The sequence below is a fragment of the Cornus florida genome, unplaced genomic scaffold (genome assembly GCF_030987335.1).
Source record: "Cornus florida cultivar Cherokee Brave unplaced genomic scaffold, ASM3098733v1 CherokeeBrave_3.0.0_Hap2_Chr11, whole genome shotgun sequence".
In the NCBI taxonomy this organism is placed as follows: Eukaryota; Viridiplantae; Streptophyta; class Magnoliopsida; order Cornales; family Cornaceae; genus Cornus; species Cornus florida.
In genome coordinates, this window is record NW_026775581.1 from 109549033 (window position 1) to 109564854 (window position 15822).

The 15822-nt window shown below is 35.0% G+C and overlaps 1 protein-coding gene across 1 annotated transcript; it reads left to right on the plus strand.

Moving 5' to 3' along the window:
- Window positions 1–517: 517 nt before the first annotated feature.
- On the plus strand, window positions 518–4449 carry LOC132285176 (protein EMBRYO DEFECTIVE 514). The gene is made up of 2 exons (XM_059787341.1): window positions 518–988; window positions 3924–4449. The coding sequence occupies exons 1-2, from the start codon at window positions 605–607 to the stop codon at window positions 4260–4262; spliced, it is 723 nt and encodes a 240-aa protein (XP_059643324.1). The 5' UTR covers window positions 518–604; the 3' UTR covers window positions 4263–4449.
- The last annotated feature ends 11373 nt before the right edge of the window (window positions 4450–15822 follow it).

Sequence of the window (15822 nt, forward strand, 5' to 3'; positions counted from 1 at the left end):
CGCCTTTCACTTTTGAAGGGATGGAAGAGATGCCAAGCACAATCCTTACCACCAGACTGTAATTGTGTAAGTAGGGAGCATTTTTTAAAATATTTTTTTATTTGTATATATATATATATACTAAAAATATTTTACAACACCTTTCACTTTTGAAGGGATGGAAGAGCTGCCAAGCACAATCCTTACCACCAGACTGTAATTGTGTAAGTTGGGAGCATTTTTAAAAATATTTTTTTATTTGTATGTGTGGCATTGAGAGAAATAAAACCGAAGAAAATTAAACTAACAAAGGGCACAATTGCAATTTTAAAGCACAGATTTCATGCTGATTACTCCCAAATTCCGAATAAGGAAAAAGATAAAAAGTGCAATTTTAAAGCACAGATTTCATGCTGATTAGTCCCAAATTCCGAATAAGGAAAAAAGATAAAAAGAAAGGGAAATAAAAGACGGAAAAGGTTAAGAGAAGACAAATTCGGGTCGGCATAAACCATTTCATCGGGCCATGTTTGGATCGATATTTTAAGAAGTAGGGTTTAAAGCTAGGGTTTTTGGCTGTTCTTTCACTCTCCGCCGTTCGCAGAGAGAAAGAGAGAGCTCAGTCATGGCCGAAAACGTAACAGAAATCACCGATATAGTCACAGAAAAGAAAATCTCGTCCACGCAAGACATGGACCTCGAATCCCTAAACGCCTCTGAAGAAGCTGTCGTTGACGAGGCGGCGAACGGTGGCGATCCCAACTCGAAGCGCGCGAGAGAGGAAGGGGCGGAGTCGGAGAAGGAAGAGAACGATGGGGCGAAGAAGCAGAGGGTCGATAAGTCAGTTGAAGAACAGCGTTTGGAGAATTTGGGAGGAAGCGAACCTGTTGGAGGAGAGGAGTCGGGTCGTGTCAGCCTCGGCCCGAAGAGTTTTGGGTCCTCTGTGGAGATGTTCAATTATTTCTTCAAGTTCCTCCGTTTCTGGCCTCCTAATCTCAATGTCAACAAGGTAATATATATATATTTATTTATTTATTGTACATTCTGTTTTTCTGTTATCTCCTATGCATTGTGATGGGAAAATGAAAGAGAAAGAAAGGAAAATAAAAGGCTTCAGGAGATCAACATAAAGGAAGTGAAAATACAACAAAATGTACTAGAGGGAAAATGAGGGAAGATACCATGGAAGACTATTTTATTTTATTTATTTTTTTAAGCTAAAAAAAAACAGTAACAGAACAGAGTACATAAATAAAATAAGAGAAAAAGAAGTGAAGGGAATAGAGATACCGTATTCCATTGTTTGGTTGAGAAGAAAAAGGGGAGAGTTAGTAAGATTTCTCTTATCTTCTGACTAAATTTTGATTTTATAATAATCATAGTTGATGTGCTTTACATTTGCTCATTGCTCATTACTGGATCAATGGTTGTGTATGTGATCGAAGTAGCAAACTGGATTCAATTAATACTGTACAAGTTCTAAGAATTGTAATGATGGGCTACATTAACGAGTCTGTAACTTTTAGAAATATGCATATAATCTTATACAGCTCAAGATCATAGTCCACATTACCATTTTGATTTAGATTTATATATTGTCTATAATTAATGTTCTATATTTTCCTCCTTAATTACTTGTTGCTAATTAATGCATGTGTTTGCATTTTAGAAGTATCAGTACATGTTTGTTGGTGAATGGTAATTGTATATGCACTATATATGGTATTTGTGCAGGTGTGGCCTTCATCCCATCTATCATAATTGATTATCTGTTCTCCAGCCACCCACCTCCCACCTTGCTCCGTGTTGGAACAAGTTAGTTCCAAATTATCATGTATGTTGTATGATCCTAAATGATTTGTGTTGAATTTTGTTAGAGCAATGGAGTCCATCTGATATCATAAAAGGAAGAACTTTCTACAATGGAGTTTTGGGGAAGTTGTGAAATTTGATGTTGTGTTTAAGTGTCTTGCGTTTCTCACCAGCGTGGGAATTGGGTCCAAGTCTGAGAGCAGTCTCTTTCTAAAAGAACAAAGAAGGTTAGCCCTGTGTTCAGCTGAGTAACTCTGCTATGATGGTCCTACCACTGAGCTCACGCCCTCATAGTAGTGTTATCACTATGAGCTCACGCCTTGATAGTAGGAAGGTCATATTTGGGTTTCTATGTCGAATGTGTCAGTGACTAAAGAAATTTGTTGCAATTTATCTGAACTCTTTGATAATTTAACTTACTACTTAAAGACTAACTCAATATAATTTGACTGCATACCACATGATCTCAATTCTATTCTTAAAAAAAGGCATTCTCCCTCTACCTTAAGGTTACAGGACTCCTAGGAGTGACTTGCCTTGTTGCCCCATACTAAATGTTCTGCTTGTATTAATAAGCATATTCGGGATCATGGTGCTGCATAGAATGTGAAGCAGAATAGCGTAATTCCTGCAATAGGATAGACAATTGAAGTTTGGTAGCTCTTTGTTCTTGATTCTTGATCTTTATGAATAATGATTTTAACATAGAGGGGTAATGCTGATTAGTTCTACTATGGTGTATAAGTATTTGAAAGGCTTCCAACAAGGGAACTGTCCATTTACTGGACTACTTGGTCTCTGCTGCTAGTCCTAAAGGATTGAATTGCCAGTCGTTTTGAACTCTGTGTACTTGGAACTAGTGTGCTATAGATAACTTTGTGTATCAAAATGAACTTATTAAGTAGGAATTGGATTGAAGTAATCGACCGAAATTGATGTTTGGTGATGTTGGTTGTTTTGCCATTAGATTTAGGTGTCATTTTAATGTGTCTGAGTTAAATGAATTGGTGTTTAGGGACAGTAAGGAAGCATTAGTTAGATGAGGAACGGGGAGAATTTTCTAAGCATTGTCTGATCATTCCTCTTGTTTAATCAAATTGCTATGTTTCTCTGTTGACATTTTGCTAATTTTTTCATCCATTAACCATTATCTTCAAAAATAATAAATAAATTTGGCATCTCTTTCTCCTTATGAAAGTTAAAGAATTGATAGAAATCAGCCATATTTTCATGCGGAATTGTTGGCTCACTCTTTTCATTCTTGGCCTCGTAGTTGAATGCTTCTAGAATAAAGATATTGTTTGATATGAATTGATATTTTTCTATATTTTCTCTGGGATGTGGTGGTGGTGGAGTCTGTAATTGTATGTGGTTGGCAGGTTCAAGGCTTCATGTTGAAGCTATTAATTAGTATCTTTCATTTCTTGATCTCTCAAAATTTGTTTTTCTGTTTGTTAACTAAATTGGAAAAGGTTTAGAGGGACGTTATCGAGTTAATGACAAGGATTGGAATATCACATGGTTGCTCGAGACATGATTTGTTTGATTAAAGAGAGAAAGTTGGGCAGTAGCCTCTGAATTATATGAATAACCCACAGAATTTATGGAGTGAAGGACAGTTCATGGTGGTCAAGTGTGTGTAATAATGATGGATGTGGTGTTTCCACTCAGGTTGGCATTCAAGAAAAGAAAGAAAAAAAGGTTCTTTCAGGTGAGAGGGTATTCTCAAGTAGTAGAAAAACCCCCCAAACCTTGTTTGGTATCAGGTGAGTTGCTGCAAACTGCTGTGGTACCAGAATATACTGCATTTACGGATATATACTACAGATAATTGTCCTTTAAATGCATATTTGTTAAACTCGTACAATTAAGAAGTTTATCCACGTTCTAATATGTAACCCCACACGGTAATTTTCATTTAAAGTAAATTGTTTTGGCTTTCATAAGTATTATTTTAAAAATCTTGGCTTTTTGGTTATTTTAGTTTATAGGGTTGCATCTGGCATTTAGAGGCAATGTTTCTGTATTGGGATAAAATTGCCATGAAATTAGCAGGGCCTGATAACTTCATAATGTCTTGGATTTGTAGCTTCGTACTGCTCACTTATCTTTTGCCTATTTATGTATTGCAGTATGAGCACATGGTATTGCTGGAGTTGCTGAAGAAGGGTCATTTCGAGCCAGAGAAAAAGATTGGCAATGGGATCAATGCTTTCCAAGTGCAAAACCATCCACAGTGGAAAAGTCGCTGTTTCTTCCTCATTAGAAATGATGAATCTGTTGATGATTTCAGCTTCCGGAAGTGTGTAGACCACATTCTCCCCTTGCCGGAAAACATGCAACTAAAACCTGAAGCCAATAAGGCATTTGGTGGAGGCCGTGGAGGAGGCCACGGAGGGAGATTTGGTGGTGGCGGTGGTGGTAGAGGTGGCTTCCGTGGGCGTGGAAGAGGGGGTAAGTCAAGAAACTGACTGAGGTGCTCTTTCTGTTTACCTGGGTTGGGAGTTTTTTTTCTTAAAAATATGTACGAGAATAATCTATAGTAGGTAGTTTTATGCTATATCTAGCTGAACTGCTGTGCTATCCAAATTTTTGCTGTTAAATGGTTTATGTATGGTTAATATTGAAAACTACAAAGTTATTTTTGTTCTTTGAAAACCAGCATTTTATGGCTTATAACAGGAATGATCAGACAATGTTTAGAGCTAGTACCTAACGCTATCCTGGATAGTTCATAATTCAGGAGGCAGGTTGAGAAATAGATTTGATTGCTGCAACTAACTAATATGACTGTTTTGGTTGAGCCATATACGACAAGAAAAAAGGAAAATATATATACTACAAGAAAAATACTGTTGTACACTTTGATGGGCTTCAAATGATGGTATATGGGCTTTTAGAAATTTTGTTATGTTCAATGGTTACACTTATATCCATGGATCTTGAAAGAATTACCCATAGTGACTAATATGTCAAAGGTGCAAAAACCCATCCTGGATTATACTCTCTCTCCCTAAAAACTTCCTAAAAACTTCCCTGAACTATTTTTGAACAAGTAGCTCCTGAACTATTTTTTTTTTTTTTTTTTGCAAAAATTATCCACCTGTAGCCTTCTGGCCATTTGTTACCGTTGAATATGCATGCGATGATGACGTGGCATACCAAAAATCTGAAAATGACGAAATTGCCCTTATCACCACTATAATATATTATGCTTGTATTAATCCCCAATTCAGAGTTGTGTTTGGCATTTGGAACCCTAAAGCCTTTCTATTGCAAATCTCCCTCTCTTGCTTTATGTATAAACTGGTTCAGTTTTGATTCTCTGCAAGGTGGTGAAGATTCACAAAGCAAAGTTGTGTAAGTTACCCACAAACCCTAATTTTGAATGTGAATATAGGTGAAATTTCTTCGATTTACAATGAGAAACGAAGGTGGTGTTGAGCTGTGTTCAAGCTTTCTTGATCTATCCTCCTCTGTTTAGTTTTCACTCTATAGGTGGAATTTCTTCAATTTACAGTGAGAAATGAAGGAGTTGTTTAGCTTTGTTCAAGCTTTCTTAATCTATCATTTTTGTACTGGTTTGGTAAGCTCTGTTACGTTGTTGAGGTATGTCACAATTTTTTTTTTCTCTTTATAGGTTTTGCTCTGTTTCTGTTTGAATATTTTTGTGTATAGGTTTTCTTCCTCTTTTATAAGATGACTTCAATGTCTGACCCATCCACATCTGCAAATCGAAGGGTTTTGTGCAATATGAAATGCAAATGTGGAAGAAAGGTTGCCGTATTCATTTCGGATTCTGATACTAATCCGGGGAGGATATATTACAAATGTGCAAATGGAGTTTGTGGACTATGGGAATGGTCTAATCCATAACCATCACAAGCAGGGCCACTGTCAGAAGGACCACCACCACCACAAGCAACACCACCACCACCACCACAAGCAATAGTTGCAGGAGCAGAACTACCTATCATCAATTTGGTTGCTTCATTATTATTTATTGGGAGCATTTTTTTTTTTTTTTTTTCTTTTTATCTGTTGTGGTGTTGATTATTGCGGTGATGCTAAAGAGGTGAAGTTGTGTCTACAATCAATATGCCAGAAGATTGTTTTGTTTTTCTTTGATAAGTTGATGTTTGGTATGGTGCTTTTGGAGTTGATGTATGGGGTGTAGTAGTATGTGTTGGGGCTAACTCATGTATGAGGGAAAGTAGCAAATTTGATGTTGTATTATTAACCATGTAGTAATACAAGTTATTTTGTTCCTATAATTGTGTTTTAGAATTTGTATTGTGTTGTTTCAGTTCAGGAGCTCTATATACATCATGATTTGCAAAATCATCCTGCAAATTGGTCACATATTCTATCATCAATAATAGTGCACAGAAGATACCAATAAAGTCATTAACAGATTGCATATAAAGGTTGCATACATAAAGTCATTAAAAGGTGCCTCCTGAGCATACTTAAAGTCATTAAAAGGTGCATCCTGAGCACACTTACATTATAATACCAAAATATGAAGATTAAATTAGTTTGTACAACCAAAAAGCCCTAAGACTGCATCACAACAACTGTAAAAGAACCTTCTAGCCAAAAAAGTGCTTGACAGCCTTAAGACAACAACCCACAGTAACCTAAATACTGCATGACAGCAACAAAATATTGTGATATCCCTTGGATCCGAGACACGGGTTGATCAGGCCCAGACCCAAACCCGAGGGATATTAAACAATTAATACTTTAAAACGAACACAGATTACTAAATGAAATAAGAATTTAAAAATTTAAGAGCTGAAAGAAAACTAAAAGATAATCCTTAATAATTTAAATACTTAAAATTCGATAAACCAAAACTCCATAAGTTAAACAACTCGGGAATCTATCTCCAGTGGACCCCTAATAAAAATCCCAAACTGAAATGAAAGTAAAGCTGAAGATAAAATCCAAATCTATTATCTGGAAAGAAGTCCTACATCGTCAGTAGAGTGGAAGATTGTCTCTGCTTAGCACAAACAAGCTCAAGCCTGAAACTGACGTACAGCTGAAAAAGAGGAGTGGGTCAGGCCCACGAACAAGTTTTATCCTACTACAATCCAAGCAGAGACTCGATACGTATGTACATACTAAATAGTTCAACAATAACTAATAATCCATACATAAATATATCCACACTACTGGACTCTCGCTAGATTATGAAGAGGATCTTAACCTGAATAGAAGGCATCACACAAAATGCACCTGAGTGGGCATGAGTACCTAAACCTAAACAGGGTATACCTCAACCCTCACAGCCAGCTACGCATCCTATTACATAAATGCACCCTAACCGTCGTCGCTGAGACTCAAGCTCACATCGCGGTATCATAAAACTATATTTAAACTCCGTTCCTAACCATCCATAATAAATCCAGTAAGTCGTTCAGCGTATTCAACCGCACTGACTCATAAATATAAGGAGGATTTTATTTAATAACCCGTGCCCTTATTCCAAAGTAGGTAGGACTTAGCAATTTATTTTGAGCTAATCCAAACCTAGTATCACACCGTCCCATACCGGTGCATACAATCCCATCTTTCCAACAGTTGATAAAGTATCGACCACAATAATAATAATATCAACAATTCCATACTAAGCATATAAGAGTATATCAACAATCATGCTTAAACAAAAATCATTGCACAGAAACCATTATTTGCTCACACCAATAGTATTTATAATTAAATATCAACTCCCAGTATTCACATAATTGACAAACCTGAAGTAGCAGTACCTCACCAATTAATTTTATGGTGAGCATCAACACTATAAGCCATTAACATATTTTAAAATCCCAGTCCGACCATCAATGCACTACCTGCTAGAATCTAATGATCAACTAGTCTCTAAACAACCTAAGCACGACAAAGATTTTTATCATGCTTATTCAGCACCACCATACAAAATTAGCAGTGATTAAATCCCTCTCATAGGATTTTCTAACTTATAAATAACAATTAATAAGCTAAATCCTCACAGTATGTAAGTTCATTAAAATTTTGCATACAGATTTACATAATTGACAACTAAGAGTTTGTTCATAAATTAACTGTCCGTTAGAGTTTAAATTTTACTCTAGACAACCCTTTAAGCATCCATTACAACACATTTTATCCTTTGAAACTTCATACAACCCAACCACTATGGCTTCCTTACTGAAAATTGAAAAAACAAAAGAACAGAACGAAAAAACTGGAAAAACAAAAGAGGAGGCGGCTCAAAAAACCCTTGGAGCTGCCTCCAATGGCCTTGGAGCCGCCTCCAAACCAAGAAGAGCCAGCTCCAAATCCAAGAGGAGCCGGCTCTCTCCCTCCTCTGCCTTGTGTTCTCCTTTCCGGCATCGTCTACTCCTCTGGCACTTCGCTATTTAGGTTCCTAGAAACTGTAACTAGATCCCAGTAGGTTCCAACCCTTGTTTAAGTCCTTATTACATTTACTAACATGGATTTAAACAGAAAATAATGTAGGAATGTTTCAAGTTTAAACAGTTTATCAAATAAAACTTACGACCAACAGTTTAAAATCATGGAAACAGATATTATATATTGTTTTTTTTTTTTTTTTTTAAAACATGTAATTCATCCTGGAACTATATAAGTATGCAAAGAACACGAAGCCTAAGGGAGAGAGTTAAGACAGAACTTGCCTTTGAGATTTTTTACCAAAATCTCTTCGTCGTCTTCTAAGGTCTCTGGCGAACTCCAAATATTGCAAACCTTCATCTATTCTCTCTCTCTATTTCCACAGACGTGTTTTGGTTTTGTTTGTTTTTAAAACCCTAGGTTCAGCCTTATTACGTCTATTTATAAGGTTACACAAAACCTAAAGTTAATTGAAGCCCTAATCTGAAACCTAATCGGCCCATAGAAAACTGACTTAAAACTACACCGACAACAGAAAAATAAATAACTCAAAACCCTAATATCAATTAACATAATACAGAAATTAATAATTCCATAAAAGAAAATAATAAGTTAATAATTAAAATAAAAACCTAAATAAAATAATTAAAGAATTAAAGTCCAACCCAAAATAGAATAATTTAAATCACAACTAAAAATTAATCCACATCAAACACGCAATTAAACAATTAAAAAGATAATATCAATAATTAACAACCAAAATTAGCAATTCAACAAATAAAAGAAAAGCATATAAAATTATAATACCGAGACTATCATTTTTAAAATTAGGGGTATTACAAATACTGCAGCATAGCAATCAAAATACTTCATCATAACAACCTAAATACTGGATGACAGCAACCGAAATACTGCATCATAACAACAAAAATACTGCATCACAACATCAAAAACCCTAGACATCCAACAACTTCTTATTCACCAACAAGCATACTTACTTCCCTCATCATTCATGAATGACCTGCAATTATGAAGCAAGTGTTATACTTGGAAAATAGACACTAACATAGTCAGTCATTATACATAATAAGATAATCAGTCAGTATACTTAGATGATGATGCCTATGTGTCAACCAACTGAGAAAATGGAATGTTGTGAACCTATAATTTTTAATAATAGTTTAAGTTAGTATTAATGCCAAATATCAACACCTTTGACAATAGTAATTTAATTCATTTATCTCTTGAGATTGTCTAGCTTGCACTGAAGGCCCACCCCATAGCTGCACTGTATGCCCACCACCACTACCACTTCTTGGCCACACTATATGTCCACCTCTTGCCTGTACTGAACCACTTCTTGCCTGCCTTGAAATACCACCTCTTGCCTGCCTTGAAACACCACCTCTTGCATACATTGAAGCACCACCCCTTGCTTGCACTGATTCTTGTGACTCACTATACTGAGAAAATGCAATGTTTGTAACCTGCAAATACAAAATGAGTTAGCACACATAATAATATATATATTTTTTTGTATTTTGATAAGTAGCACACATAATAAATTACATCTAAAAATTTACTTAGCTACATTTTAACAATATTTACCTCTTCATACTGAGTTGGCTGCACCCTATGTGCATCTGAACCACCCCTTGCAACCCTTCTACCAGCCCTTCCACCTCTTCTACCATAAATTGATCCTCTATTACTTAATGGTGGTCTTCCTCCCCTTTTTGGTGGAACTTGCTCAACCACTATTGGTTCACTCCCTTTGCATGTTCTTGTATTGTGGCCATACTCATTGCATTTTGAACATTTCAAAGCTACCCTTGACCTGGTCAGTTTTGTTGAAGTACTTGGCTCATCATTCTTTTTGTTCCTTGCCTTTTTAGGTCTACCAGTTGGTTTCCTATAAGTTGGAAGTTCCAAAGGGTCAGTGGGTTCTGAATTTAAGAGTCTTCTCATAGGAATGGGATGTATCAAATCTGCATAGGCCTTCAAATAAGTCTCCCTGTGATAGTATGGATCAACATATATCTGAGCAGCTTCTCTTCTTACAAACATGCATGCAATAACATGATTGCAAGGGATGCCACTAACTTCCCATACCTTACAAGTGCACGTGTTATTGCCAATGTCCACTTTATCACTAACTCCTCTGTATTCCACCTCATATTTGTTGTAACCAGCATAGCGTACTTTACAAAACCTTGCACTTCTTTTCCTTTTATCTATTTCTTTTTTAATATCTGGACATAATAACCTAGCCTTTGAATTCATGAAATCTCTCTTATTTTGGAATCTCATCATGAGATACTTTCGAATCCATTCTAACATGTAGAGTATAGGTTTGTCTCTTGCAGGAAGAATCACTGCATTCCAAGACTCACACGTGTTGTTTATCACCAAAGGACATTTATAATGAAAACCAAAACTAGACCTTGTCCATACCCTTGATGACACTCTATTCAGCTATTGATAAGCTTCTTCATTCATCTCTCTGGTTTTATTCATATGTAACTGAAAATTAGCTTCTGTGTAGGATTGTGCTACTTCCCACACCTCATTTTTCAATGTTTGTCCTCTATATTTGAGCCTGAAATTTTCATAGAGGTGTCTCACACAAAACCTATGTTCAGCCCCATATAAGATAGTGTCAAAACTATCTACCAGCCCCTGAAATGAAATATATATAAGAAGTTAAATGCAACCTCAAAGTGTATCTAATGTAAAGTGATATTGAAAAAATAATAATTAAATACAACTAGAATTTGTAACTTTAATTTAAAAAAATTGAAGTACCATACAACTTACTTTTTGTCTGTCTGACATGAAAGTGATGTCAAAATGAGGTCCCACAGCTTTCATTAACTCTGTCATAAACGATGCCCAAGAGTCTTTCGTTTCAGCTTCTACAACTGCAAATGCAACAGGGAATATTTGATCATATCCATCACAAGCTACAGCAGACAATAGGTGACCACCAAAAACTTCTGTAAAAAGCACCCATCAACTCCAAGGAATGGTCTACAACCATCTCTAAATCATTTCTTCATTGCAGCATAACAAATGAAGATCATTTGGAAAGTTTTTATCTTATTATCATATGACATGGGATCAACATCTATTGTTGCATGACTTCCAGGATTGGTTCTTTAAATCAATGCACAATAATCCCTCAACTTAGAATATTGTTCAACTTCATTACCCTTAATAATGCTTAATGCCTTTTTCTTTGCCCTGCGTGCCTTATGTTCGGAGACATCAATATCATAATCAATTGCAATGGTTCTCTTTAGAGCCTCATACCCCATACTTGGATTCAATCTCACTTGCTTCAAGTACTTATTTGCTAGATATGTAGATGTAGCTTGTTGACTGCTTTGACCCCACAAGTAATTGTTATGTTCCAAGCTCAATGTTTTGATTATGAAATAATTCTCATTACTTGGTTTACTAGCATATACCCTCCAGCCACAACCTTGCTTGCACACTGCTGACACTCTATCACCATCATTTCTACTAAACCTGATATCTAACTTTTCCTTAATTACATACCCCTTAAGTGCAAGCCTAAAATCAACAGTTGATGCAAACCTCATGCCAATTTCTAGAGGTATTTTTGCCAGATCCCTTGAAGGCAAAAATTCCTAACTATTAGGGACGAGATGAATAACATTGTCAATCTCATCATCTGAACCAGGTAAGCTTCTCAGCAAAAGCCATATATGCTTTATCAATGTCATCATCATCACTTGCAGCTTCAAAAGGTATGTCAATCTCTGAATCAATAGTTGTAGCATCCACATGGTTGTTATTGTTTTCTTCAAGATGTTCTACATAGATCTCTTTTCCCATCAACTGTGGTGCAACAATGTACACATTGATTTTATTGACTTGCTTATATGCCTCGTGAGATTCAAATATCTTCAACATTTCAACATCAGACCTTAGTTCTTTGAATTCTTCAGTATTAGGCATTTTGTAATAAGCCTCAGTAATCTTCCTATAGCCAAGTTGGTCTGCCATACCTTGCACCTCAATGCAAGACATTTTGTCTAGATCTACATTGTCAAAATAAGATATCTTCCCTCTTACATAAGCCATGTGGGGTGTTTTCTTAAACACATGGTTTAACCTAATGCAATATAATATACCCATCTACAAAAAAATACTTTAATTAGAAATATTTAAGTCAATTATGTTGCAATTATAATAATAATGTCAAAAGGAAGTATGCACAGTCATAATCAATAAAAAACTTTCACACTTTTCATGCTTCATTATAAAGTAAGAAAGAGAATTTCACAAAAACCTTTACCAAACAAATGACACTTTTCTACAAATTAATCAATAAAAAAGGGACAACTCAACATAATCAATACAAAAGGGGTTAGTCAACATATTCAATATAAAAGGGACCACTCAACAACCAGTCTAAAAGGAATATAAATACACTAACAATTACTACACATAACTAAACCTTGGTTGGATATTTGAAAAGAATAAAGGACTACAAACAATCGCATCAAGGGAATCTAACATAAGAAGACACACATTGTTATCAGACCCCTGACCCTGACATAAAGTTCATTATAGTTACAAACAAATGGTACTCTTCAATATCATATAAAATCTGAAAAACATATATGAGATCCACGTATAAAAGTTCTCTGACCAACATATAAAAGTTATAAAGTCTGTCAATACTGAACATTATCACAGACAAAGCAAAAAACAAACTCAAAGTAATATATATATCAGCTACAGAAGTTCACATAAACACACATTCAAGGTAAGAAACCGCCATTACAGACCAACAAAGGTTTATATAGTGTAATATTATTGATTTAAGACCAAAATCAAATCCAATATTAAGGCATCAAGACCAAAATCAAACCCAATCTAACCCAATATTAAGGCGTAAAGACCAAAATCAGACCCAATATTAACGAATAAAGACCAAAATCAAACCCCAATATTAACCAATAAAGACCAAAATTAAACCCATTTTTTAAGGATTAAAGACCAAAATCAATTATTAAGTTTATAAGTGTTTACCCCTTGCGCCAGATAGCTGAAGGACTGGGTATTACAGCTACAAAAGGACTGTTTCAGAGTAGTCTTCGTTGCACTAGAATACAAGATGTATGGATGTTAAAGTCTTAAAGTGTTTCAGAGTCGTCTTCGTCTTCCTTTGCTCGTACAGTCAGGACATGTTTCGTTCTCGCTCTATAAACGCATTGTTTGGTGCTAAAATGAGTGGTGGTTGGGTGATGATAAAATGATAAGGTTGAGATGTGCTGTCAGCTTCTGATTGGTTCTTCAGATTTTTTTGACACATAACCAACATAGTACAACATCTAAACCAAACAACACTGTAACACTAAAGGGTAGTTTGGTAACTCATTTTTCCGGTACCGGAATTGTTACTGTTGTCCTCATCTACAACTTTTAAATAGTTCAGGAGGGCATTTGTTAAATCAGGGGGGTTTATTGCAATTGGCTAATAGTTCAGGGGGATTTTTTGCACTTTACCCAAATGTCAATGAATGTAGTATAATAAGATATATACACATGCACAGACCCACCCCACAGTAATGAAATTTTCATATCGCCCCTTTAAAATTACAAAAAAAATTATAGTATTGTTTCCAATCACACAAATTATTGGATCTATATACACAGGGCGCGCGCATGTGGGGTGGGGGGGAGGGGTAGACTCACATTTGCAAAAGTAGAGTAAAATGAGAGAGATAGAGCCTGTGTCTAGAGAGAGCCTCTGTCTCACACCTATTCATGCATGATAACAAGGGTTATAAGTTAGATTAGTAGGTATCGAAAGTTGATATTGATAATTCAAAATTTACCGAAAATACTAACCCATAAGCTATAAAGGCATCAGCTTTCAAGGTAACATTACCTATCTTGAATTGAAGGAGGGTGGTGTTTAAAAAAATAAAAATAAATAAGGCTTGAAATTTTCTATCTAGTGAAGACAAACACTGTTATTTTTGTAATAAGTTTTATCACGTAAATCAAATTCTCTGATCAGTAATGCTATCAAATCATCAGTTCACTTTATTAATCACCAATTAAACTTGTAAAATACTAGTATCGTAACCTCCGTGCTTAGTCTTTAAGCCCACTACGAATTATTTTCAGGGGGCAATTAATTGTTGGTAAATAGAAATAATCATTAAATTTTAATAGTAACTCTTTCAGAAGTTCTCTCCAATGAATAATTAAATTGTCTAATTAGACATATTGTTCAAATTTTAATTGTAACTCCTTCAGAAGTTATCACCAATGGAATAATGATGAACTATTAAACGGTTTAATTCAATTTCCACTACGTGTTAAAATGATAGGTACGTTACACTTCGCTAGTGCTACATGATAGAAATTCTAGATGAAAGCATGCTCATGCATGCTCATCAAAAAGCTAGATGCCCGAGTTCTATATCCAAATATATTATAGGATTGAAAATAAAGTGATATACAAACATATTATCAATACTACTTTACTTACCCAAATATACATACATATATGATATATGATAATATATATGAATATATATATATATCATGAATATTCATGGATCTAAAGGATGAAATATCAAGTGTAATAATTAAACTGGATCTGGGAAATTACAGAGGAAATCCTGGTGTTCTGTGCAGTGATTTTTATGATTCTCTCTGGTTCTAAAACAGTCTCTGATTCTTGTGCCAAACGAGATTAAAAAGTGGCCACATGTTTGCACTCCGCAGTAAAAGAACAGATGAGAACAATGGACTTTCTTTAAAACAGTTGTGGTTGAAATTTAAAAAAAAAAAATTTTATTTTTGACATTCACAAATTTCGAGATAAATGAACTACTACATAAAGAGAAATCATAACTCTTGTTAATAATAAAAATAATAATAATAAATAAAAACCACCTCTTCACATTAAACTATGTACTTGGCGCACACAAAATCATGGACAATATTCCCAGGATTATTCTGTGCCAATATATATAGGTGGCTTATATAATGTTAATTGGAATTTTTGGCACTGTGACTTGAGGTGAATGACGAATATAATCCAATTAACATTCACATTAAAGTGATGCTTAGCTAAGTTTCAACACTAAATTTTGCTTAATTAAAAGAATTGTCTTAAAGTTGTATCACACAACTGGGGAAAAGAAATTGGTGGCAAAGACCTTTAAAAAATTTTTTAAAAAAATGGTGGCAAAGGTCTACAAATTCGACAGTGTGACAAATTAATTTGATAAATAAAAAGTTCAATCAGTGGGTGTTATAATTGTTTCAGTCAGTCTCTCTCTCTCTCTCTCTCTCTCTCTCTATATATATATATATATATATATATATATATATATATATCAATCAAAATAGTCCAACTATATATAAAAAAGACAAGAAGATCATAATCCAATCACAAGTTATGCTTGTTCAAATTTTATCAAATAAAAGTTAATTAACTGTGAGAGAGTGATTTAGGATGGAGTTTGATAAAGAAGGAGATGATTAATTGCATGAATGAGGATTAGCCGTTTTATTCATGGGACGGCGCATGATCTCCCATGCAATAAATACTAGTTAATGCTTACATATACA